The 23850-nt window shown below is 42.1% G+C and overlaps 1 protein-coding gene across 4 annotated transcripts in view; it reads left to right on the plus strand.

Annotated features, from left to right (window-relative positions):
• Positions 1-15174, plus strand: part of MORC4 (MORC family CW-type zinc finger 4) — a 65039-nt gene extending 49865 nt beyond the window's left edge. For 3 of the 4 annotated variants that reach the window (XM_044937557.1, XM_006052785.3, XM_025275815.2), the window contains 3 exons: positions 8283-8976; positions 9273-9556; positions 9863-15174. In XM_044937557.1, coding sequence (XP_044793492.1) covers positions 8283-8976; positions 9273-9556; positions 9863-10016 — 1132 coding nt within the window. In that variant the 3' untranslated portion in view covers positions 10017-15174. The remainder of the gene's footprint in view (positions 1-8282; positions 8977-9272; positions 9557-9862) is intronic. The other variant, XM_006052786.3, reaches the window with a different exon arrangement.
• Positions 15175-23850: the final 8676 nt, after the last annotated feature.

Raw genomic sequence — 23850 nt, forward strand, 5'->3', positions numbered from 1 at the left:
AGAAGCTCTAATCCAGGTGGGTGTGGTCAAGAAACTGGGGGCTCCCTCTCTCCCTAGCTCCTAGTCTAGAGCTATGGTTTCACCTGGGAGGTGCAGGCCTCTGACATTTCTTATATCCTCCAGGTCTGTCTTGCTCTGTTCCAAGCAGACTCAAGAGGACTGGGCCTCTCTTCTCCCACCCAGCTTTCTCTTCCCCCATCCACAGGTAGCAGCACTCACCTAGGCACAGCATGCTGACAAGCCTAGACTCCTGTTGCTCCACCCCCAGCTTACTTAGAGGGCAGAGGTTCATGCCTGAAGGAGCAAGCCAAAAACCATCCCAGCACCCATTTGTAAAGAAAAAGTTTCACTCTTAGAGAGTGGGCCACTGTCCCTGCCATCAACCCTGCATGGTGGCACAAAGGTTCTGCTTAGGGAGAGCGGAAGGCCTGACAGATGAAGAACTCCTTAGTACTACCCAAAGGAACTGACTTTGGAACATATCATGGAGAATTCCATTCCTAAGGGCATTGTCAGACAATGGAAATCTTAGTGGGGAAAAATTAAGAACAATTGTATCATAGCTCCATGATACAAGTTACAACAAGTGAGATGACTGTGAAATCATAAGTTTGGTAATAGAGAGAAGCAAGCAAAAAGCCATCCAAGCACTCCTGGGATCATAGTCAACCCTGTGGGTTAGGAAGGCTGTGTGTAAACATGAGACTACACTCATTCAGGACACAAGGTGAACTTACAAGCAGTCCCCAAGCCCCACACAGACCAAACAACAGAGCAGAAGTTTCACTGGTGCTAGATACTTAAGCACAGCCTCCAATCAAGCACTGACTGGCCCAGGGGCCACTCCTTGGAAGCCAGGCTTAAAAGTAAAATCACAGATATCCCTGTTAATCTGGGAAACTGCACATGCTGAAGGCTGTGCCTCCTCAGAAACGATTGGAGAGGGAAAATCCAAGCTGCTACTACCTGGCTGAATGGGGGAAGAAATGTGAATCCTTTGATCTGTGATAGTAGCCTTCAAGCCACACATACATTCAGTGGTAAAGGGTAAAACTCTAACTGGCTAAGGGGGCACAATTACACTGACTCAGGGTAACTTCTAGATTGTTAGGTAAAAGACAAAAATCAAGAAGAAATCTGAGCAAGAATATTAGAGGCTGTATATTACAGGGAAACAGTTTTCATGGAGTCACTTCAGCCAAATCACTGGAAAAAAAAATAACCCAACAAACAATAGCAACAGCCACTCAGGGAGGTGGAAATTGCTTGCTATACTATATTATCTAAAATATCAATTGTCAACAAAAAAATTATGACACATGCAAAGAAAAAAAAATGTGACCTGTACATGAGATGGAAGGGAAGCAGGTAATAGAAACTGCCCCTAAATAGATCCAGATGTTGAATTTAGCAAACAGAGACTTCAAAGCATCTATTATAAACATGTTCAAAGAACTAAAGGAGACCATGTTTCATCAACTGCAGAATATTAGTAAAAGGGACAGAAATTATGTTTAAAAAGAACCAAATGGAAATTCTTGAGGTAAAATGGACAATAACTAATGTGAATATTTCACTAAAGGGACTTAACAGTACATTACAATTGGCAGGAGAATCAGCAAACTTGAAAATATACCAATGGCAGATTTTATAGATTATGCTTTCTGAAGAACAGAGAGAAAAAGGAATGAAGGAAAATGCCTCAGAGCCTCAGAGAAATGTAGAACACCATTAAGTGCACCAACATATACAAATTTGGAGAACATAAAAGAGAGGAGAGGGAAGAAAAGAGGTAGAAAAAATACTCAAAGAAATAATGGCTGACAACTTTCCAAGTTTGATGAAAAACATTAATTTACACATTTAAGAAGCTCAAGTAACTCAAAAGAGGATAATTGCAAAAAGATTTACAGCCATACAGTGAAAATATTGAAAGGCAAAGGCAAAGAGAATTATCTTGAAAGCAGGAAGAGAAAAATATTTGTTATGTAAAAGAGAACCCCAATAAGATTAACATCTGGCTTCTCATCAAAAACAGTGGAAACCAGGAGCAGTGGGATGACATATTCATAGTACTTAAAGAAACACTTTCAACCAGAAGTCATAAATCTGATAAAACTATTTTTAGAAAATGATGGTAAAATAAGTACATTCTTATATAAATGAAAGCTGATGGAATTTGTTTCTAGAAAAACTGCCATATAAGAAATGCTAAAGAGAGTTCTTCAGCTTGGAAGCAGGTGACACCAAATAGTAATTCAAATTTGCAGGAAAAAACAGTACTGGCAATGATAACTATAATTTATTATAAAAAGATAATCAGTTCAGTTCAGTTCAGTTGCTCAGTCATGTTTGATTCTTTGCAACCCCGTGGACTGAGCGTGCCAGGTCTCCCTGTCCACCAACTCCCAGAGTTGACTCAAACTCATGTCCATTGAGTCGGTGATGCTATCCAACCATCTCATCCTCTGCCATCCCCTTCTCCTCCCATCTTCAATCTTTCCCAGCATCAGGGTCTTTTCAAATGAGTCAGTTCTTTGCATCAGGTGGCCAAAGTATTGGAGTTTCAGCATCAGTCCTTCCAATGAATATTCAGGACTGATTTCCTTTAGGATGGACTGATTGGATCTCCTTGCAGTCCAAGGGACTCTCAAGAGTCTTCTCCAACACCACAGTTCAAAAGCATCAATTCTTCGGCACTTAGCTTTCTTCATAGTCCAACTCTCACATCCATACATGACCACTGGAAAAACCATAGCCTTGACTAGATGGACCTTTGTTGGCAAAATAATGTCTCTGCTTTTCAATATGCTATCTAGGTTGGTCATAACTTTTCTTCCAAGGATTAAGTGTCTTTTAATTTCATGGCTGCAGTCACCATCTGCAGTGATTTTGGAGCCCCAAAATATAAAGTCTGACACTGTTTCCACAGTTTCCCCATCTATTTCCCATGAAGTGATGGGACCAGATGCCATGATCTTCCTTTTCTGAATGTTGAGCTTTAAGCCAACTTTTTCACTCTCCACTTTTACTTTCATCATATATATAATTGTATTGTTGGGATCATCTACAGATATAAAATATTTGCCAATAACAGCATAAAAGAAGTGGGTGGGAGCAAAGCTGTATTGGAGTGAGGAAATAATACCAAATGGTAACTCACATCCATAGTAAGAAATTAAAATTTAAAATGGAAAGATAAGGTTAATTTAACAAACTATAAATATGTCCTTGCTGTACTTTCTTCTCTTAGCTTCCTCAAAAGACATAACATTACATAAAGTTATGTATGTATAATTACATACAATAATTATAGCAATGTATTATTAGATTTGTAAATGTTAAACTAGAAAATACCCACATAACATGAAAAGAGGAACAGTAAAGGAAGAAGGAAACCATGACACATATAGAGAGCAGAAAACCAAATAATGGACATCAATATCTAACATACCAATAATAACATTAAATGTGATAAGATTAAACAATCCAATCAAAAGCTGGAGATTATCCAGTTGGGTTTTTTCACATACACAAATATAATGTCTATATATTTTATGTTCAGAGAGACAAATAGGTTGAAAGTTAAAAGATGAAAATAGACATACCGTATAAACAGCAACTATAGAGAACAAGAGTGGCTGTACTAATATCAGACAAACTAATAGACTTTAAACAGAAAATGTTACCAGATATAAAGAGGGACATTTCATATTGATAAAGTCCGTTAGGAAGATACAAAAATTATACCCATATACGGACCTAACAACAGAGCCCAAAAAATGCATGAAGCAAAAGTAGACAGAACTGAAGGTAGAAATAGGCAGTTTAACAGTAACGGTTGGAAACTTCAGTATCCCACTTTCAATAATGGGTAAAAGATCAAAATAGAAGGGTTGAAGAACACTATAAGCCAACTGGACCTGACAGATACATGCAGAACAATTCACCCCCAAACAGCATAGTAAATATTATTCTCAAGTGCCCATGGAATATTCTCCAGAATAGACCAGATATTAGACCATAAAATAAGCCTCAACAAATTTAAAAGGGTTGACACCATATAAAGGATATTGTGCAACCATAGCAATTAGCAAGCAATTAGAAATCAACAACAGAAGGAAATTTGGGAAATTCACAGATATGTAGAAATTAAATACCATGCTCCAAAATTTTAAAAATAAGTAAAAGAAGTCACAAAGAAAATTAGAAAATACCTTAAGATGAAAATAAAATAATACAAAAAATTACAACTTGAAGCTCAAGAGGTAGGTATTCAGAGGGGAAATTATATTTGTAAATGCTTATATTAAAATTGAAGAAGTATCTCAAATTGTTAACCTAAATTTCCATCTTAAGAAACTAAAAATATGAGAGCAAGCTAACCCCAAATCAAGCAGAAAGAAGGAAATATCAGAATGAAAATGAAATAGAGAATAGAAAAACAATAGAAAAATCAGTGAAACCAAAGGTTGGCTCTTTGAAAGGAACAACAAAAATTAAGAAAAAAACATTTAATAAAGCAATTCCATTTATACTTCAGTTTAGTCACTCAGTCATGTCCGACTCTTTGCGACCCCATGGACTACACTATGCCAGGCTTCCCTGTCCATCACCAACTCTCAGAGCTTACTCAAACTCATATCCATCGAGTTGGTGATACCATCCAACCATCTCATCCTCTGTTGTCCCCTTCTCCTCCTGCCTTCAGTCTCTCCCAGCAGGAGGAGAAGTTTTATACTAGCTTCATTTATAGTGGCTTCAAAAATAGAGGATTAACAAATTTAACAGAAGTACAAGCTAGACTTGTACACTGAAAACTACAAAATATTGTTAAATGAGAATTCAGTTCAGTTCAGTTGCTCAGTTGTGTCCAACTCTGCGACCCCAAGGACTGCAGCATGCCAGGCCTCCCTGTCCATCATCAGCTCCCGGAGCTCGCTCAAACTCATGTCCATCTGCCATCCAACCATCTCATCCTCTGTTGTCCCCTTCTCCTCCCACCTTCAATCTTTCCCAGCATCAGGGTCTTTTCCAATGAGTCAGTTCTTTGCATCAGGGGGCCAAAGTATTGGAGTTTCAGTTTCAACATCAGTCCTTCCAATGAACACTCAGGACTGATCTCCTTTAGGATGGAATGGTTTAATCTCCTTGCAGTCCAAGGGACTCTCAAGAGTCTTCTCCAACACCACTGTTCAAAAATATCAATTCGTCACTCAGCTTTTTTTATAGTCCAACTCTCACATCCATACATGACTACTGGAAAAACCATAGCCTTGACTAGACGGACCTTTGTTGGCAAAGTAATGTCTCTGCTTTTTAATATGCTGTCTAGGTTGGTCATAACTTTCCTTCCAAGTAGTAAGCGTCTTTTACATGAGAATAAGAAAGCCTAAAATGAAAACAAATTTCATATTTGTGGGTCAGCAGACTTAATGTTGTTAAGATAGCAGTACTCCCCAAACTGAGCTACAGATTCAGTGTAGTCCCTATCAAAATATCAGCTGGCTTCTCTGCAGACAACCAATGGAGAAATATGACAGAAAGAAAAAAAAATGAGAACAAACTATGTAGTTGAAAAATAATCCCTGATATGTAAACCCTGAATTAATCTTTACTGAACCAGTGAATTCAGATCTAGAATAAGAGTTGATTCCTAGTGGGAAGAATCAAAAGTATTTACAAAGCCAATAAGTAAAACCCATTCACTGTCTCTAACATCATAGTTCCTTTTGGATTGCCTCTTATTTGCAAAGTTTTGTTCCCTCATCCCCATGTAACACAGTTAGTTAAGCTACCTTCTGTTAAGGAGTTTATACTTTAGTAAGAAACCTGCAATACACATACACAGTAGAAAGCAATATATATTTATTGTATTGTATTATATTTATTACACTGAGAGTGCTAAAGTGCTATGGGAATTCAAAAGTGGCATTTGAATTGTCTTGTGTTGAGAAGTGTGTTCCAATCAAAAGAAGCAGTCTGAGAAATCGTGGGGCATTCTGTTTGGCTGGTGTCTTTGAAGGGAAGTAGTGAGAGAGAACGCTGGGGCCAAATTAAGTCCCAGTTCTGTCACTTACTAGCTACATGACTTTCAGAGAGTTATTTAACCTCTCTAGGCCTGAGCATTGTCTTTTTAAAATGAAGGTAAAAGTATCTCCTGATACACATTGACTCACCAAACTGGCACAGAGTAAGTGCTCAGTAAATGTTCCCTGTGTTTTGGAGTGGAAAAGCTTGAATACCACGCTAAGACATTTGAACTTTTATGTTGTGGGGAATAATACCTAAAGATTGCAATTAGGGAGATGACATGATTAGAGCAATGCCTTTGGAAGATTAACTTGGCAGTGGGTGATCTGGAGGTGTGACAAGGGGAGACTGGAAAAAGCCATTGCAGTAGCCCAGGAAGGGTAATGAGAGCTTGAACTTGAGTATTGATAGTGGTAGAACCATATAAAATTACTGAGAGTTTGTTGATGTCGTAACACAAATAGGAAACTTAGTAGAGGGAGCAGGTTTGAAGGTGAAAGTGAGAGGTCAGTTTTATACATTCTGAATGAGATACCAGTGGGACCTCCAGAAAAAAAAGTGTGTAACAGGCAGTTAGAAATTCAGTACTGGAGATTCTGGGCTGGGAACACCACTTGGAAGTTATCTTCCAGAAGTTAGAGCCGAAAGATTGTATGAGATTACCAAAGAAAAGAAGTGTAGGGAGAAAAGAGGATAACTAAAGACAGAACTTTTAGAAGTAGGAAAATGAAAAGAATACTTTGACGTTAATTGCCTTTTGTAAAACTTTATGGTTGCTATCTGGTATCATATATGCCTCCTTCATACCTGCAAGCTTCTTGTTCTACTATCATCCTCAGTACTGCAGCTAAATGGACCATCTACAGTGGCCCTACACATGTTTAAAGATGAATGCATTTGTTCTTACATCGTCCCTAAGGCCTTTTGTTTTCCCCTTAAGGCTGAAACAATGAGATCTTATTAAGATGACTGTAGCCCACCAGGCTCTTATGTCCATGGAATTCTCCAGTCAAGAATACTGAAGTCTGTAGCCATTCCTTTCTCCAGGGCATCTTCCCAACCCAGGGATTGAAGTTGGGTCTCCTGCCCTACAGGTGGATTCTTTACCATCTGAGCCACCAGGGAAGCCCTATTGAGATGACAGACCAGTTTTATTTCTGGGCAAACACAAGTTTTGAAGAACATTTAGGGCATTCTAAGAAGCTAAGGTTTGAGATGTTTTACAGATATTCTCTGAAATTGGCAGAGAAACACGGGCAGCCTTGAGCTATGGTAGCCAATAACATGCCTGGCTGTTTCTCATTGAAAACTTGAAAGTTAATTTTTACCTTGAAATTTCTTGGTTTTCTGTAGAGAAAGAAGGATAGTTATCCCATCCTCTTGCTTGATATAAAATTGCCTATAGATTTTGGTGGCATCTGTTTTTGTTGTTGTTGTTGTTGTTGTTAGTTCCTTCAACCATTATTATATATAGCAGCCAGAAATGGAAGGTGATTTGAGTCACTGTCCTAAACTTCCCTGAAGAATTGAGGGAGTGCCTGTTTGCCTGGACAGAGGGGAATTCTTTAGCCCTGAGTGGGGAATGTCTTGAACTAGCTGATTCGGTTTCTTTGTTTCTGACTAGGGCCCTGTATTTTAATTAACTTTTACAAGTGGATGATGGGCAATAGCCACAATCCAGTTGGCTGGCAAAGGCACTCTGCGGTGTCTCATTGCAATATAAAAATGTTCATAAGTCTTTGATACTGGAAGGTTTTTGTGACACTTTAAAATTAACGAGCTGGCTCGGTCTCCTCCACTGACTCCACTAGGCTTTTTATGACCTTTTTTCCATTCTCTTGTTAGGGGATTTTGCATGTGTACTTTTTTGTTTTTCTTCCTTCACTTGCCTTTTGGAAACTTCTAAGTCAGGCTGGTTTCAATCCTATTTTCAGAAATTTTACCAAGGTCAGCCTAGTCCTGCTATATCCAGATGCTGACTTTCTTCATACCTCTCAATTTTTCTGCACTCTTAAGACACATCATTATCTCAGCAAGTTGCATGAGTGAAGGGGTTGGGGTTTGGGGGTAAAAATGTATCCCTAACATGAAATGATCTGTGAATAACAGCTCAAGTCGGTTGTGATATGGGAAATTTGAAGATGAATATCTTTGTCCATAGTATAGGATATATCATATCCTTCATAGAATAAGAATATACTTAGCTTCTTTGTGACAGCTTAAAATTGAATTTCCTCTTCTTCTTGCAGTAAGTACAAATGGATCCTAGGTGAGGAACCTGTGGAGAAACGAAGAAGGCTCCAGAATGAGATGGCAACACCTCCTCTAGATTATTCCATGCCTGGCCCTTACAGGAAAGTGGAGGCAGCAGTTGCCAACCCAGAAGGGGAGAACAGCCGCGAGAAGACCAGCTCTGAGAGAAGCACACCACCATACCTTTCCCCAGAGTACCCAGAAGCAATCAAGAGTACCAGTCAGAGTAGGGAGGCCTCAGTTCTGTATTCGGGGGCCCAGGACCAACACCAGGGTTCCTTGCTCCCTGAAGAGTTAGAAGATCAAATGCCACGATTGGTGGCAGAAGATTCTAACAGAGGCAACACACATGTAAACAAGGAAGAAGTGAGCAAGGGACCTTTTGTAGCTGTTGTCGGTGTTGCAAAAGGTATTCGAGATTCAGGAGCTCCCATTCAGCTGATCCCTTTTAACAGAGAGGAGCTCGCTGAGAGAAGAAAAGCAGCTGAATCCTTGAATCCGGTGCCTTATTCTTCTGTGGCCTCTGCTCCAGCTCCTGCTGCAGCTGTTGCAGAGAAAGGAAGAGGCTACGAGGAGAGCAGCGGTCGTAATATACCAAAGATGAAGAACCAAAGAGAGCTAGAAGAACTGAAGAGAACTGCAGAAAAATTGGAACGTGTTTTGGCAGAAAGGAATATGTTCCAGCAAAAGGTTAGGTTAACATCTTACCACTGGGAATGAGAGGCTATTGTAACCAAGGGACCAGAGAGATAGAACTGATAATCTCATGTGTAAACACAACAAGCCATTGAATGATTCTGTGGAACATCTCAGATCAAGTGAACCCTAATGGGCTTCCCCCCCATATTTGGGATTTGAAAAGGTCCATAAACAGAAGAATATGTTTAGGGGAATCATAGGGTGAATACATTCAGGAAAACTGGGGGCACTCTCTTTAGATTTCAGTGAAATGTGGGGTCATTGAATTTCTGTTTCTTGGACTGCAGGTGGAGGAGCTGGAACAGGAGAGGAATCATTGGCATTCCAAATTTAAGAAAGTCCAACATGAATTGGTAACCTATAGTACCCAGGAGACGGAAGGCTTGTATTGGAGCAAGAAACACATGGGCTATCGCCAAGCTGAATTCCAGATTCTGAAGGCTGAGCTGGAAAGAACCAAAGAGGAGAAGCAGGAACTAAAAGAGAAACTGAAGGAGACAGAGACACACCTGGAAGTGCTGCAGAAGGCTCAGGTCTCCTACCGGACCCCAGAGGGAGATGACCTAGAAAGGTTAATTACTAGGGTTTAGTTATCAGCTTGTGAGTGCTAATGGGAAGCCTCCCTTAGGACCCCCGGTTACTGATCATAGATAAGAGAAGAAGCCTTAATTAATTCCTAGGCCACCAAGGATTGAGCAGTCACTTAGAGAGCTGCAGCCAATCTCCCAGTGCTTGGTGGCATTGTGCTTTCTTCTTTCTTTCTAGCTAATGGAAACGTAATTGTTGAGAAATGTAGGCCCATTTTGAAGGAGCTTCATTTTGTTCTGTTGGCTAATGACCTCATGTCATCTCTTCTGTCCCTCACTCCATCATACAGGGCTTTGGCAAAGCTTACGCGGCTGCGTATCCACGTCAGCTATCTCCTTACTTCTGTCCTCCCTCACTTGGAGCTTCGTGAGATCGGGTTTGACTCAGAACAAGTGGATGGGATCCTGTATACAGTGCTGGAGGCAAATCACATACTGGATTGAGCACCAGATACTCTCTATCCCCTTCTCTACCCTCTCCTTTCCTCCCTCCCTCTCTCATGCTTCTCTCCCTCCCTCCCTCCCTCTCTCGCTCACTCTTTCTCTCTCATCCTTATGCCTTACAAGGAGAATCTTTGAGTAATCCTGCCTCTTAATCAGTCTGCTTTTTACACAGTCTTGGTGTAGAAAAAGAGGCTTAATAGACTTTAAGAGTTCCAGGAACAGAAAAGCAGTCGTCACCAAACCAGGTGACCAGAAAGCTTTAATGACTCAGATACTTGGACTATTTCATATTCTTTCTGATATGATATGTATTCATTTAACTTAAATCAGTCAGCAAATATTGGGTCCAATGTACCAGGTGTTTGGGGATGAGTGAAGAAGTATAACTCATAGTTTCAGCCTTCAAGGACCTAACATTCTAGTTGGAAACACAAAACCCACACCAAGTTAACAGACTTGTACAAGTGAGTGGAACAAACATGATAGAGAAGTTCTGGAGAAGGAAGGGCAAGGAAGGCATCGTATCGGAAATGGGACCTTAGCTAAGGTTTGTTTAAAGAATAGGCATGACAGCACGTTAACAATGGTTGTTCTTTACATGGTAGGACTATGGTTGACATTTTTTTCTTTTTTCTGTCTTCCTACCTTTTTCAAATTTTCTATTATAAACCTGTTATTCTTATTAAATTGGAAAAAATAAATCATTTTTTTAAATGAATAGGCTTGGATTTAGATATCAAGTGAGAGACTGTGTGAAAATATAAGGTAATTTTTATACTTATAATTTATGTTGTATTTAGCATTACCTCTGGAAAAATAACATGAAAGAAAGCATGGAAAAAGCTGGAATGTAAAAAATGTGACTTGTAGGAGTGATGGGTTAATATAAGGGAAATAAGGTTAAATCCCTTGTGGCTCAGCTGGTAAAGAATCCGTCTGCAATGCGGGAGACCTGGGTTCGACCCCTGGGTTGCACAGATCCCCTGGAGAAGGGAAAGGCTACCCACTCCAGTATTCTGGCCTGGAGAATTCCACGGACTGTATAGTCCATGGGGTTGCAAAGAGTCGGACACGACTGAGTAACTTTCAAGGTTAAATCATGACCCATCTACCCACCCTCCTCTGTGGTATTTGCATTTTAATAAGGAATTCTTGAAAAAGAAATCTTCAAGGCTCCAAATTTTTAAATGCATGCCACCATGACTGTGGGCTCTAAGGTTAAGTGGGGAGGTATTTTAGAGCAGTGACGTCTATTTTATATCCCTCAGAATACACCTCCTACCTACTCTTCAGGCTACTGCTGAGTGAAGGATAGATCTCATATTATCAGAAATAGTGAAACACATACTCCTGTAAAGTAGACATTTTATTTATTCTGTTCTTTATTATATTGGTATAGTGCATACTCTCCAAAGAGTTGAAGCTAGTCTTCAAAAGACATTGACCAATGAACACATAAAAATATACAAACAGTGAAAAATAGGAAGTAATGAAGAAATTATAGAGAGAGGTGGGATCAAGCAGTTGCAAAGGATTAGCTAGTCCTGAAGTATGTTTTGGATGTTCATTTTATTTCTCCTCTGCAGTTACTTCAGAAGACTCTCCCAAACTTATTTTAACTTTTTTGAAATTCAGGAGAGCCATCATAGATACTCGTGGGACTGCAAGGAAGTAAGGGGAGGCTAGAGGTGCACTTCACCCATAGAATGGGTGCTTAATGATAGCCCTGCCCTCTTCCCTCACCTCACTGCTGCTCTTGCTGTCAAATGATGAATTCTTATGTCAGACTATGATCTGAAAGGCCCCGGTTGTCTAATGTACTGAGGGAAGGCAGGTGGTACTTTCAGCCACTCTCAGGGATACTTGCTCTTCAGATGAGGGCTGTGAAACAGTGGGACTTTGCACAGAGAGGGACAGTATGAAGGGAGAGTAGTATAGGGGAAGATTCAGAGCATTGAAGATTCAGCCTGAGAGAGAATGTGGCGTGCAAGTGTGTGTGTGTGGGGGGGGGGGGGGGTTGGTCAGCAGTGGGGCAGAGTACAAAGGAGTACAGGCAATTGAGCTTTAGAATGAAAGGGTGGAAACATTAAACTCTACTTGTGCTTACTCTCAGACTGTCTCCTAATCTGTGGTCTCAACCCCAAACTGCTCCTTCCAACAACAGTTAGCTCTGTGAGTCCAGTCTCTACAATACTAGAGCTACCCCTCTGTTACCTGTTTACAATGAAACCATACCAGCACAAAGTCCCTTTAACCAAAGTTAAATGAGGAGATCTTGATAAGTGTCACCCAGCCTTATCAGAGATTATGCTGTACTGTGGAGGCAAAAAAAAAAAAGTGTTTGCCTTCTCCTGGCTATCCTGTTAGGTTAATATAATTCTTACAAAAATCTCTCACATTTGCCCTTTAATTTTTCATTTCCACAGTCAACAATTAGGTCCTTACTACCTCATGCCTTCCTAATTGAACTAGATTCATATCTGGCCTCCCTTGTCACCTGTTCTCATTCATTCACACCAGTCTACTCCCTGTCACTAAATTGCTTTTAATGCCCTCATCAAATTAGGCCTCTGCTCAACAACTTGTTCTCGTGAGTGCTTTCAGTTGCGCACTCCCTTCTGACTTCAATCAAGCTCAGTAGATTTCTTCTCACATTCCAAACAGAAACCATGTTCCATCCAAGCTGAACTCTTTCAGTTTCTGAACCTGCCTTGAGATTTTTCTTTTTGTCCATCTTTGCCATTCTATTCCTTTTACCTGGATTATTTTCCTTCATCATCTTTCTTTTGGCTCTAATATCACCTTCTTTCCTGAAAATTCCTCTGATTAACCTAGCCAGATAAGAATTTCCTTTGAACATATAAGTTTGTTGTTACTTAGGCTCTTATCACAAGTGACCTTGTCCTAGGTTTCCCATTAGAAAGCTCCACATTTAATAAATTCAACTGCCTACTTGACATTTGCACTTCCAGGTCTCACAGACATTTCAAATAAAACCTGTTAACCAGTGACACACACACTCTGGGACTGTTCCTTCCCCCAATTTTACTCATTTTAGAAAATGGCACCTCCACCCACTCAGTTGCTTAAGCTAGAAACCTGGAAGTTATCCTTAATTTTCTTCCTCTAGTCCTACACATCCAGTCTGTCAGAAAGTCCGTCAATTCTGTCTTCAAAGTATATCTTGACACCACTCGTATTTACTACATCTACCTTAGTCCAAACTACTATCATCTTCCATGTCCAAACTACTGTCATCTTCCATGTGCTATTCTGCTTAGTCACTTCAGTCGTGTCCGACTCTCTGCAATCCTATGGACTATAGCCCACCAGGCTCCTCTGTCCACAGCATCCTCTAAGCAAGTAGGTTCCCATGCCCTCCTCCAGGGGATCTTCCTGACCCAGGGATTGAACCCATGTCTCTTAATGTCTCCTGCATTAGCAGGCAGGTTCTTTACCACTAGCGCCTGCAACTCCTAACTGGTTCCTTGCTTCCATTTTTGTTCCCACAATTGTCTTACACTGCAACCAGAGTGATTAGAAAAAAAATACAAGTCAGAGTACATGGCTCCCTGTTTAAAGCTCTTCCTCATTGCACTTAGAATAAAATCCTCACTCCTTACAATGTCCTATGAAGACCCCTGCCTGCTGCTTCTACTTAGTGTCTTCCAACTCTTCATCCTATCTCACTTTTCCTCTTGCTCACGGTGGTCTTCCTCCAGAATTAGCTCAGGCTCTTGCTTCAGTAGAGCCTTTCCCCAGACTGTTTCCTCTCTGAATGCTCATATCTCCAGTCTTGGCATGGCTGACTATTTCTCATCCTTGAGGCCTTAATGTAAATGTCAGCTTTCTCAGACAGGCTTTTCCCTGCAGCCATTTTTCTCTGTCCAGCCAATTCTATCATGTGTCTGGTTTTGTTTAATCCATAACACTTCTCACAATTTGCTGTTATAGATTTGGCTGTTTAATTTCATTTATTTAACAAATATTTATTGTATATCTACTGCCCAGTAATGCGTGATGTGTGATATACAGTGGAGAACACAACACAGTTTCTGTCTGAAGTGAAGTGAAGTCTCTCAGTCATGTCCGACTCTTTGTGACCCCATGGACTGTAGCCTACAAGGCTCCTCTCTCCATGGTATTTTCCAGGCAAGAGTACTGGATTGGGTTTCCATTTCCTTCTCCAGTTTCTGTCTGCCTCTCACTAATAAATTCCATGAGGGGAGGGACCATGCCTGTTTTTGCCAATCATTGTATGCCAGAGCTTATCATGGTACCTGGTATAGAGTAGATAACCAATAGTTGTTCATGAATGAGTTAATGATGGAATGTGTGTTTTGCTCCTATCTCCATCTCCTTCAAGAACCTGAAACAGTGCCTCATTTATAGGAGGGGGTAGAAAAATACAATATGGGTGAGGTAGATAATCCTGGGCCTTAAACTCTGAAAATGAAAGACTAAGTAATTTCTGCAGGTTATGGGAGGCAAACACTGTGAGCTGGAGTGGCTTAGTGTTTCTCCTTAGCTGATCTTAGAATAATTAGAAAGGCTACCAAGGAGAAAGGGAATACGGGTGTTCTTTATAACAAGTATTTGAATATTATCACGAGGAGGCTCCCTAGATTTTGATTTTAAAATACTGAGAATTATAGAATATAATCACGAGAAGTTTATAGAGACCAGATCTTGAGAATGAGAACTCAAAAGGAAAAAAAAAATTCTGAGGAATTTTCTCACTTTTTCCAAGAGCAATGATAGTTTATTTGTAGGGAAGAGGAGCTATCCTTTTTCAAAGGACAGACAACACACCTCAAGGAAATGCAGTCATACCTCATTTTATTGCACCTTGCAGATATTGTGTGGGTTTTTTGTTTGTGTTTTGGTTTGTTCTGTTTTGGGTTTTTTTTGTTTGTTTGTTTTTAACAAATTGAAGGTTTGTAGCAACCCTGTGTGGAGTAAGTCTGCAGTGTCATTCTTCCAACAGCATTTGCTCACATCATGTCTCTGTTTTACATTTTGGCAATTCTCATATTTCCAGCTTTTTCACTATTATATTTGTTATGGTGATTTGTGATCAATAATCTTTGCTGTTACTCACTGAAGGCTCAGATGATGGTTAGCATTTCTTATCAATAAAATATTTTTAATTAAGGCATGTACATGGTTTTGTTAGACATAATGCTATTGTACATAAATATGCTACAATATAGTGTAAACATATATGTAAACATAACTTCAACATGCCCTTGGAAACCAAAAATTCCCTGTGACTCTCTCTATTGAGATATTTGCTTTATTGTAATGATCTAGAATCGAGTGTGAAATATCTCTGAGGTATGCTGGTAAGTTTCCAGAACATGTTAGAAAGTCAGTGCAAGTACAATTGGCCCACCAAATCCTGAGTTCTGCATCCACAAATTCAACCACAGATGGAAAAAAAAACTTTTAATCCAGCAAGTTCCAAAAAGCAAAACTTGAATCTGCCTCATTTAGGTATATAGCATTTACATTGTATTTACAACTATTTGCATAGCATTTACATTGAATTAGGTGTAAGTAATCTAGAGATGATTTAAAATGTAGGGGAGCCTGTGTATAGTTTGTATGCAAATTAAACACCATTTTATATAAGGAACTTGAGCATCCTCAGATTTTGGTATCTGATGGGGATCCTGGAACCAATCCCCAACAGATACAAAGAGACAATTGTATGTACATGCTTGTTGGATGGACAAATGGGGACCTTCCAGAGGACCAGGTCAGAGACTTTGTGGCCCCAGGGAGGAAGATTTTGCTTACCCAAGTCCAGTGATTGCAAATAATCCGGGGTAACAATTTAGAGACAGAGGCTTAATTGGTAGGCTCCCGGTTCCTACAGGTAATCTCCAGGTAGAATATGTTTCAGAGTTCTGTACTATGTATTAAAACTTCTTTCTGTAGTACTGTGTTATGAGTGAAGCATGGGAGTATGCTCAGGAAAGCTAGGGATGAGCTCAAGCTAAGTCAAGTGTAATTTCTCCAAAAGAGTAACTTGTACTTGATGACAAAGTATTAGTCGCTCAGTCGTGTCCAACTCTTTGTGGGACTGTAGCCCACCAGATTCCTCTCTCCATGGGATTTCCTAGTCAAGAATACTGGAGTGGGTAGTCATTCCCTTCTTCAGGCCATCTTTCTGATCCAGGGATTGAACCCGCATCTCCTTGCACTGCAGACAGATTCTTTACTGTCTGAGCCACCAGGGAAACCCGCTAGGTGACAAGGACATCCCTGACTCATAAATTATCTTAGGCAGAGAGGAAATTCAGGAACCATACTTTCTGATTCCAAAGTCAGGGTACGTGGTTGAATCATAACTACATCATTGGAATGGATTTAGATACTCTTGGTTATGTTAAAGCTTTAATCATTAAATGAGACATAAATAGCATTCATTTTCTAATGGAAAATAAAATCTGTAAGAGACGTGTTTTGTTGCTTGCCTCTATACCTATACCCAGAGTTTTGAAGTGAATCATCAGAAATCCCTAACCCATAGATAATTCTTCAAATGTTTGGGTGCCAAACACATTTCATACATTTGGCCATTGAGTCCTCAGGGACAGGCAAGATGTCTTTAGGCAGAGGCTCAGGAAAGTGTTCCAAAGGCCTGATTTTCCAGATGGGATGTGGAAACCTGTGAGGATTGGGAAGGTGGAGGTGTGTAGTGAGGGTTTTCCAAGTGTAGGGAATGGTACAAGCAAAATCACAAGACTGGATGTGGGGTAAGTTAGGGAACACACTGAGGGTTTGAGGAATAGTGAATTACCGGTTTGGGGCATAAGGAACAGAATGGACCAAGGGCTTGAAATGCCAACAAGAAGGGGGCTATGCTAAATTTCTTTTAACAATGGAGCCTTCATCTGATATGAATTAGGAGAGTGGCTAACGAAGCCTCCCCTATTGTCATTGAGCTTGGGAAATGCCCTTGGACTAAGCTTTTCTCTAGCAGTGGGACCTGATAGATCATGATTCTGTTCCACCTCACATTTTCTTAAATCTGGATGAAGGTCACAGAGCTATCACCACCTCTTTCCTCTCCAGCTTCTCAAGTCTGTTTTGCCCCTGGCTTCTGTTAATGGAATCTGATGTGCCTGTGTGCCAAGTTGCTTCAGTCGTGTCCGACTCTTTGCGACCCCATGGACTGTAACCTGCCAGGCTCCTCTGTCCATGGACTTCTCCAGGCAAAAATACTGGAATGGGTTGCCATGCCCTCCTCCAGGGGATCTTCCTGACCCAGGGACTGAACCCACATCCCTTATGTCTCCTGCATTGACAGGCATGTTATTTACCACTAGCACCATCTGGGAAGCCCAGAATTTGATGAGTAGATGCCTATCCAAAGTCTTCAAGGTATTAATTCAGACTTTTGGGAAGAATCTTGAGAAGTTTTGGCCTGGAAAAAAAGAATATCCCCCTGTTAATGTAGATTCCGATCTGTGGTAGAAAATGTACTTTGTCTGTCTCCATTCCCCAAAGACACATGACACATTTTTAATGAACTTTGGCATGACTTTTTAGGTCACCAATATGCTTAGAATTGATGCTTTTGAGCTGTGGTATTGGAGAAGACTTTTGAGATACCCTTGGACTGCAAGGAGATCCAACCAGTCCATCCTAAAGGAAATCAGTCCTGAATTGATTGGAAGGACTGATGTTGAAGCTGAAACTCCAATACTTTGGCCACCTGATGCAAAGAGCTGACCCATTTGAAAGACCCTGATGCTAGGAAAGATTGAAGGTGGGAGGAGAAGGAGCCGACAGAGGATGAGATGGTTAGATGGCATCACCAACTCAATGGACATGAGTTTGAGTAAACTCTGGGAGTTAATGATGGACAGGGAGGCCTGGCGTGCTGTAATCCATGGGGTCACAAAGAGTCAGACATGACTGAGCGACTGAACTGACTGACTGACTGAGCTGATGCTTAGAATACAGTTAACCATTTATTGAGGTCTTACTATATGCCATGACCACACTGAGAGGCAAGTATAATCCCCATTTTACAGATGAGGAAACTAAAGTGTAAAGAATTAAAAGTGACTGGTGGCTCAGATGGTGAAGAATCTGCCTACAATGCAGGAGACCCAGGTTCAATCCCTGGTTTGGGAAGATCCCTTGGAGAGGGGAATGACAACCCACTCCAGTATTGTTGCCTGGAAAATTCCATAGGCAGAGGAACCTGGCAGTCTACCATCCATGAGATCACAAAGTCAGACATGACTGATCGACTTTCACTCACTCCCCAAGGCTACACAGCTAAGAGTGCAGCTCAAGAGCTCCCAAAGCCCAGGCTATTTTCCCACTATCCCCTACTATCTTAAAAACTATCGGTCTCATCTTCTTCCTCTTGATAAGAAAATGCTACCACCAGCCCACACTAATAGTAATGTCCAAGGAAGAAAGTTCCATAATCCCACACAATGTTTAACTGCCCTCATGATCAGGAAATCGTTCACTTATGTAACGAATATGCTTCCAAACAATGTGGAGATTCATTTCCTCTTGACTGGGTTTTTACTCAGGGCCATTGCTTGGCAGCTTTCCTGATACCAAAACAGCCACTAAGATCCTATTCTTACACTCCAGGAGGTCTTGGAATTGTTGGCCTCTGCTTTCGAGTGTCCCCACTGGCTCCTTTGCACCACCCCCTCTAGACAGTGCTGAGCTGAGCAAGTCTCTTGGGGAGTGAGAAAGTGACACTTGAGAACATATTGGTTTATTATTACACACAGAAGAGTAAAATTAACCACACGAGATGTGTCTGGAATTGCCAAGGGGAAGATGGCTCTGCCTTTCTCATCTTGTCTCTTTTTTTTTTTTATTCCTACATCATCTCCATTTTTAAAGCTATTGAATCATTTCATTGAAGGGGGTGTGTGTGTTACTCAGAGACATCCCCTGGCCCCCCAAATTCGTGTCCATAGTCTCTGAATTAATGTTATATTTTTTAAACTCATTGGCCTCATCTCATTTTGGCTCTTTTAAGGGTTAAACTGAGAAACTAGTGCAAATTATGGTGTTAATGGTTAATCTATGACTGAATGTATGTTTCTTCCCAGAAAATATACTTGCTTTTTAATCAGGGCCTTCAGTGCCTTTAAAACCAGGGGAGCAGAGTCCTCATAATATCCTCAGATATCCTCTGTGGGGTTGCTGATCCATCCTTTTGCATCCCGTTGTATAATTCCAGAAATCAAGTCAAGAGCATCTTCTCTTTGTACTTTTGGTGTGACTGGCCTTTCTCCTGAGCAACCCACACAGAATTTTGTCAAATATCACAGACTCTGAAAGCACTGGGCTTCCCTGGTGGCTCAGTGGTAAGAATACACCTGCCAAGGCAGGCAATGCAGGTTCAATCCCTGGGTCAGGAAGATCCCCTGGAGAAGGAAATGGCAACCCTCTCCAGGATTCTTGCCTGGGAAATCCCATGGAAAGAGGAGCCTGGCCGGCTACAGTCCAGAGGATAGCAAAAGAGTTGGACATGACTTAGCGACTAAACTGAAAGCAGAATTGGAGAAAAGGAATTAAAACTGAAATGCTGGCTTGCCTGCCACACTACTCACACTCATTTGGCATCTAATTTCACATCCAAATTTCACTCCCTAATGTCTATTTGAAAGCCTGTGAGTTTTCTCAAGGTTTTCTCCACAAGGCCTTATTTGTGAAGAGAAAGTTCTTCAAGGCCCTCCTAAGAAGTGACTTATAAGGTGATGAGGATGCTGTAGTGGAGGAATGGGACTTTCAGGATGGCAGGAAAGCAGCACCTCCTGGATTGCCCTTGTATGGTGACTTCCTGCATTGTCAAGCCCTAAGAAACTCCTGCTTGTCTTGCAGAGAAATGAGGCCTAGAGCAGGGAATTGTAGGCAAGTTTTAACTAGGAATTCCTGAGCTGCAGTTCTCAGGAAGGTGGTGGGTCGTATGAGGTGGAGGGGGTGGTCAGATTATAGTTTTTGTATAGCTGTTCCTGATAACATCCTGTTAATATTTTATCAGTGATCATATCATAGCATGTAGGGAGCCACGTTTTAGGGCAAGAGAGAGAGATAACCTGCTGGACTTCCTGTTTGAAGTTCGCCCCCCACCTTCCCATTGAGATAACAGAAATTCTCATCAAAGCTGAGAGCCGCTCGCTGGGGCCGTGAGACCAGACTTGGCAAAGGCTTTAGATTAGCTCAAAGCCCGCTGAAGAGAAGCACATGGACTTTCCAGCCTGGGGTCTGCATGTCCCAGAGTGGGCAGCTGCAGGCATGAAAGAAGCCCACATCCATGAGCGTAGGGCTGAGTGGTTGACCCTGCGAGGCCTCATTTGGCTTTCTTTAGCACTGGGCCCCTCCTCTCTCCCTTCTCCCATGTACAGACATGTTTCTCCTCTGGTCAAGAGCCCAAAGGCCTCAGGTTACCTGGATGGACACTGCCTCTGCTGCTTCCAGCAGTTTCCGGAACCCTGACCAGGAGAAGGAGATGAGGGGGGAGAGGCTGAGCCCCAGTGTCTCTCTCTCCATTAGAGCCACTTAGGGTCCTGTGAGGCAAACTCAGGAGCTCGCAGGTTAGCTGTGTGGCATATCCCTGTTTCTTTCTTAGTATAGCCCTCTCCCCTACTTCTCTATTCCCTATGGTCCTTCAGCTGGAGGAAGCAGTTTTCTTTGTTTGATCATCCTTCCCCCAGAAGCTCAAGTAGTGCCAGACCCTCCTTTCCTATGGATTGGGATTTAGGGGATTTTCAAACTGTTTTTAACTAGCCCCTGATATACCCCTATCTTGTGACAGTTTTCCTTATCTCTCACAAGATAGACCATATTATATCTTGTACCACAGGTGGGTGTGCATGTCTTATCTCCCATAGATCAAGTATCACCTGCTACTAGGCACAGACGTTACCTTGTTCACCCTTGTTACCGTCAAAGCCTTCAGCACATTGCCTGCCACCAGGTAAGAGGGCAGTTGGTGTGTGCCGGTTGGTAGCTTGCCAGCTGGAGAGCTGGCCAGATGGCTGTTTGACTGGCTGAATGAAGGTCTTTCAGAAAGTTGGAGTTCATCTTTCCACCAAGAAGCCAGTTTTGGCCTCCTCCTCCCCTATTAATAATCACATAGCTGTGGGTCAGTAGGGCCCCCAGGGGGAAAAACCATGAGTCACACCATTATCAGAGGAATGAGGGAAGGCAGAAACATCTCTCCTTGTGCAAGGGTCAGAACTGTGAGGCCAGGGAATAGATGCAACGGCCTTAACTGTCCCTGGGTCTGTGGCTAATCTAAATTACTTTATGACGGAAGGCAATGGGGTGACCTGAAAGCTGTTCAACTTGGACCCAGAGTTCTGGGAAAGTAGCTAGAGCAAGGCTTTTCTTACTCAACCACCCAAAAGGATCACTTGCTCTTTATCACGCCTGTCCCAGTTTTTCTAGTTGACAATGAATGTCTAACTCCTTCCATAGAATCTTCCCAAATTAAAAGAAAGGAGGAGCTCTCAGACAAGCCTCAATCTAACATGACTGGAAGCTCTGTGCCCTCTTTTCCTCAAAAGCCCTTATACTGTAGTGAAAGACAGGAGCAGGAAGGTGGCAGGAGTTTGAAGAGTCACAGGCTGCACCCCACTTACACCTTCTGAGACAGAATCCCAGACCCACGTTTGGTGTGGGATAGGTTTCCAAGCTTATGTTCAGATTCTGACACTGTGACTTTAAGGAATTTACTCACCTCTCTGGGCCTCCCTTTTGTCTCCTGTAAAAGACCTGCTTCATTGGGGGTATTTGGAGGAGGCAGTGAAATCATGGATCTGAAAGGGCTTTGGCTACCAGGTGGTGGGTCATCAGAGTCCATATCAGGTTGCAACCCACTGGCTCAGATGGTAAAGAATCCACCTACAACATAGGAGATGAGGCAGGAGCCGCAGGTTCGACCCCTACGTCAGAAAGATCCCCTGGAGGAAGAAATGGCAACCCACTCCAGTATTCTTGCCTGGGAAATCCCATGGGTAGAGGAGCCTGGCAGGCTACAGTCCATGGGGTCACAAAGAGTTGGACACGACTGAGTGACTAAGCACACACAGCCCAGCAGAGTCAGCAAGGCTAATCCATTTACCAAACTCCAGCGGCCCCCAGTCAAAGGCTCTGGGGTTCTTGGTACCAGGCCAGAGATATGACCTCTTGTTAAACATGTGTTCAGAGAGCCCTCTCCCCACTGCCCTTACTCCTGCCTGCCACTATTCCCTCTAAATGGGATTGGATGGTAGGGTCCTAGCCTCTGCCACAAAGAAGGCTCACCTCAGGAATGCAAGGGTAGTGTGTCTTATAACAGGCTCCTGTGTGCTGAGGCCCACCAGGTCTAGGGACTGGGGAGGCTGAGTCTTGTAGGGCTCCACTCTTGTTAGGGTTGCCACAGTCAACATGTTTACACATCAAACTTGGTTAATTCCCAATGAGGTTAGAACAGTGCTAAATCATTGGCTTTCCAAACTCCCACACCTCCAGAGGTAGAGGAATTGGAGTTGAGGTGTCATGTCTTATTTAAATGTAAGCTTGGCATTCCCCCTAATGGGCCAGTTAGCTGGACCCAGGCTGGCCAACTGGCCAGCATGGCAGGATAGGCAGTTCCAAGCGGTTCACTCAGTGAGTTGGTCCTACTCACCCAGATTTCTCTCATGGGAGACCAGCAGACCCTATATGTCCCCATTGTTACCTCACTGGCCACGCATTGTTTTCCTCAGACAACTTGCAACCTCTGGCAGGCTTTTGGTACTGGCTGTGAATATTGTTTGATTGGCAGAGTCCTATTTTGGGAGTCAGGAGACTCAGGCACCTATACGAGCAGTGTGGCCCTACAAAAATCTCTGTACTGATATGTGCCTTAGTTTCTCCATCTGCCAAATGGAGCTTTGCTGATCTATTTCACCTTCCTCATAATGGTGGTTCAGAGATGAGTGGAATAAATATGTAAGCATTTAGCAAATAACTTAAAGGAAATAACTTGTAAGAAGGGAGGGTCCCTGGACATTATGAAAAGGTTAATGTTTCCCTAAGAAGGGGCAAGAACGTCCTGCTTTCTTAATGTCTCCAGTAAGGTCTAGAATTTTCTATTCACCTAGTGGGGAGAAAAACCAATTTCTATTCTACCCTCCCCTTCGCCCAGTTCCCTCAGTCACACCTGCCCTGTCTGAATTAATTAGAATTAATAAAACAGTTGTTCAATCAACAAGTGTTTATTGATCACCTACTATGTGCTCAGCACTCTTACAGATAGTCTGAGAAATATACACATGGCTAAGATATGGACCCTACCCTTCAAGAGTTTACAATGTACTTGTGAAATCGGTTACATACACATGGAAAGATAATTATCCATCAAAAATTGTGAATAATAAGCATCAAAGAGTGATTTTTTACATTGAGGGTTGGAGGATGGAGGGGTAGGAGAGGGACGGAGTGGTCAGAGGAGGCTCGGTGAAGGAGGCCGTGCCCAGCGACTTCTCCAAGCATGAGGAAGACTTGGCTAAGGGGAGAGGGCCTTCCCGCTTAGAAGAGGAGCTTAAAAAGAGGCAAGAACTGTGAAAGACATGTTACAATGACTGGACCCCTCCTGCTGGCGCTGAGGTTTGGGGCAGTGTACTGGAGTTTGTCAGAAGCTAGTCATGCTCAAGCCTTTGGTTTGTTTGTGACTGTCACCCCACCTCCACCCCCAGGGGAAAGGGGGCATTTTGAAGTCTTGGAGCTGAAACTATCTGCCTGGGAATCCTCTACTCTTCAATCTCAACAAAAATCCCAGGTGGCAATTCAGCTGTCACTCAGATGAGGGCCA

This window comes from Bubalus bubalis, chromosome X, assembly GCF_019923935.1.
Source record: "Bubalus bubalis isolate 160015118507 breed Murrah chromosome X, NDDB_SH_1, whole genome shotgun sequence".
Taxonomy (NCBI): domain Eukaryota; kingdom Metazoa; phylum Chordata; class Mammalia; order Artiodactyla; family Bovidae; genus Bubalus; species Bubalus bubalis.